General features: G+C 37.0%; 1 protein-coding gene across 2 annotated transcripts; it reads left to right on the forward strand.

The window, feature by feature from the left end:
- Window positions 1–1,993, forward strand: LOC136260780 (uncharacterized). 2 transcript variants are annotated; one of them, XM_066054646.1, is made up of 6 exons: window positions 1–41; window positions 95–369; window positions 450–767; window positions 863–1,162; window positions 1,251–1,610; window positions 1,704–1,992. In XM_066054646.1, the coding sequence occupies exons 2-6, from the start codon at window positions 232–234 to the stop codon at window positions 1,788–1,790; spliced, it is 1,203 nt and encodes a 400-aa protein (XP_065910718.1). In that variant the 5' UTR covers window positions 1–41; window positions 95–231; the 3' UTR covers window positions 1,791–1,992. The 2 variants fall into 2 exon arrangements, with proteins under 2 accessions (XP_065910718.1, XP_065910717.1); XM_066054645.1 differs by having other exon boundaries at window positions 8–369; window positions 1,704–1,993.
- The last annotated feature ends 924 nt before the right edge of the window (window positions 1,994–2,917 follow it).

The following is a 2,917-nucleotide window of genomic DNA, read 5'->3' on the forward strand; positions in this document are numbered from 1 at the left end:
AGAAATTCAAGAGCAAAGACAAGGAATCAGCTAAAGAAGAGGTATTTTAGTCTCAAGAAGATGAACCCCTCGATCATTGCAATCACTTTCACAGTCATCTTGGGGATTGTATCAGGAGCCCCACTACTCACCTGTGATAAGATCAAAGATGTCAATCAAGGAAAGGACAATCAAGACAGATACCTGGTAATATTGAAAGACCCAAAAAACTACCAGGATGCTGAATATGTGATGGGAATAGTAGATCTGTATCAGTGGTCTCTGGAAATGAATGCTTTTAATGTTTACGACACCTCAGTAAAGAGCCAGTTGGAGCTATTAGAAAATGTAGGATTACAAGGAACTCTATCAAAACAAGCCTTATTTCTGGTAAGTTTCCAAAATATACAAAGTACAATATTGTAATAAACCATGGTGGAAGGTGTATTAAATTTACATTAATGCTGTAGGTGTGCATGGACAGCAGAGTAGAGTCAATTGTTCCAGACTATCCAATGATACCAGAGCTCACTGAAGGTTCTGGTGATGTCATAGAGGAAGATACTGTTGACTGCTCCAAACTCATCCTTACTGAGCCATACACTGGTGAAGACTACTCTATTGTTCTTAAGCCCAGAACATCTACCACTGATCTGTACAACATCATCAGTAGAGTAGAGATAGAGAAAATGAATGATGAGGCTGTGTCCTTCAGATACCACTATGCAGCAAGGAGGGGCACATCATTAAAGTTGATAGTGACAATGAATATCAAAGCTCTTGAACTAGTAAGTAAATTCTTTATTTACTTACACACACACTCATATACCTGTATAATAAATTTACAGTACATAAATTCACTGACTCTATTGTGCACATACAGGCATGCAAGGAGCCAGAGGTGGAAGCTATCATACCAAATTATGACACATCTGTCATTAACAAGAGAGAAGTCACTACTACTACAGAACAAGACTTCAGCCCTCACTGTAGTTTACCAGAAGTCACTGAAGAATACCCCACATTTATATTTGGATACAATGTGGAAGATGCTACAGAATTGTATACAATCAGAGAAGCTGTAGAAGGGTACACTGATAACTCTGCTGATGTCCAGTCTGCAATTGTGGCAGAATTTCTAAACATGATCATCTTCAAAATGAACAGAGCTGCTTATCTTAAGGTATGCATGCAAAAAGCTGATATATTTATTAGATTACAATTGTATGCTGTGTATGTATACATAGTGATGATAGTGTCTTTTTATGCAGGCCTGCACTAATCCAGCAGTCACATTTGTGGAATATGATCAGGAAACCACCACAGCAAGTACCACACAACCACCCACCACCACAACTACAACTGCACCAACAACAGTTCCACCAACTGTGGTGGAAGATGCATGCCAAGATGTGACAGCCATAAAGGAACACCAAATCTACAGCATCCAGATCCTTAGCCCAGAGTCACTTGCTGATAAACAAACTCGATGTGAAAAAATGAAGAGACAACTAGAGAGAAGAACAAAGAAGATTGAAGGCTTCTGGGCACTAACTTCTGATCAAAGCTGTGAGACCTGTGGGGATGCAGTAACACTTCATGCAAGACTCAACGAGTTGTCACTCATTTTTGTAAGTCTATTAATTCCATATTCATAATCATTTACCACAATGTATACAATGCACAGAACAAACCAGTTTTACCTTTTAATGTTTGTTTTGCAGATGTGTGAAAAAAATGGACTAAACATTCCAGTACCACCAGAACCTGAAATTACTCTAGGACCTGCGATATCTGTTGTCTCATTTTAAAATTACAACATGAGGCAATGGACTACATGTCATCAAGAGAGTTATTGGCTAATATACAATTCATTACCAAATGTATACATGAATTTCTGTGTTGAACAATCACTTTTTTAAATAATAGTAAGTATGTCTAACATGTTTGTAAATTTTTAACTTAATAATCTGCTCTTATAATGAGATACAAGAACAATTGTAGCTATGTGGGATAATTTTAGTGGTTGGTACATCATAAATGACTGTATCATATACATTACATGCTCACAGTGTCTGTACGTATAGTTATTCAAACTACATAATTATCTTGCTAGTAAATTGAAAATACAATATTGTAGCTAAACAGAGGTGGGTCCAGAAAAGAAATCTAATACAAGTTATATAGCATTTTAAAGCTATACCATTTCTCTATGTGATAACAAACATTCAATCCTCAGCAGTGCTTCACTTTATCAACTGAGCAGTTGAAAATACAATTGTGGTTCTACCAAGAGTTCATAATTTTATAGAGGTCCCTCCCTCTATATTATGAACTCTTGGTTCTCAACCATATATACTATTCGATCTGTTTATTAGACTGAATAAAGTCATGATCACCTAGCCTTTTCTTGTCACCAGTAACTTTCTAGTTAATTTCTCTGTGCATATTATGCTCTGAAACTAAAGAAATTGAGTGGTCTTCTGAACTATTTATCTTGTCAAGATCAGCAGAAACAACTGACATCCAATCGGCTACTGTATTGTAGTAACAAAACTTGCCTTGGTCATGCACTAAATGAATTGAAGAGACCTGCTTGATATATCAGGTAGTAGAACAATCACTGCATGAGACAGCTATTATTATTTTATTATTATCCTATTCCATTTTCCTGGAGGCTCCACTGATAAAAAGCAATTTCAGAAATGATAGCGGCTAGCCAAGCTGCAAGTTTTGATCCAGAAAGCATTCCATTCTGTAAAATAGACCCCATCCTGGTTACTTCTCAGGCTGAGATATCTGGCATTAGTCCACTACTCGGTTAATGAATCATTGTTCACACAATAGAGCCTCCTTGAGGTATCTGAATGTTTGCTCCTCACACACTGCACAAAATTCCTTTAGATTGTGCTTAGACTGAGAGCTTGTCACCATACTT

This window comes from Dysidea avara, chromosome 7, assembly GCF_963678975.1.
Source record: "Dysidea avara chromosome 7, odDysAvar1.4, whole genome shotgun sequence".
Taxonomy (NCBI): Eukaryota; Metazoa; Porifera; class Demospongiae; order Dictyoceratida; family Dysideidae; genus Dysidea; species Dysidea avara.

Bases quoted from the DNA above. Each gene is read 5' to 3' on its own strand.
- LOC136260780 (XM_066054645.1), top strand. From the start codon at position 61: ATGAACCCCTCGATCATTGCAATCACTTTCACAGTCATCTTGGGGATT. The intron at 370-449 runs GTAAGTTTCCAA...TTAATGCTGTAG, and splicing joins CAAAACAAGCCTTATTTCTG to GTGTGCATGGACAGCAGAGT. The intron at 1,163-1,250 runs GTATGCATGCAA...CTTTTTATGCAG, and splicing joins ACAGAGCTGCTTATCTTAAG to GCCTGCACTAATCCAGCAGT.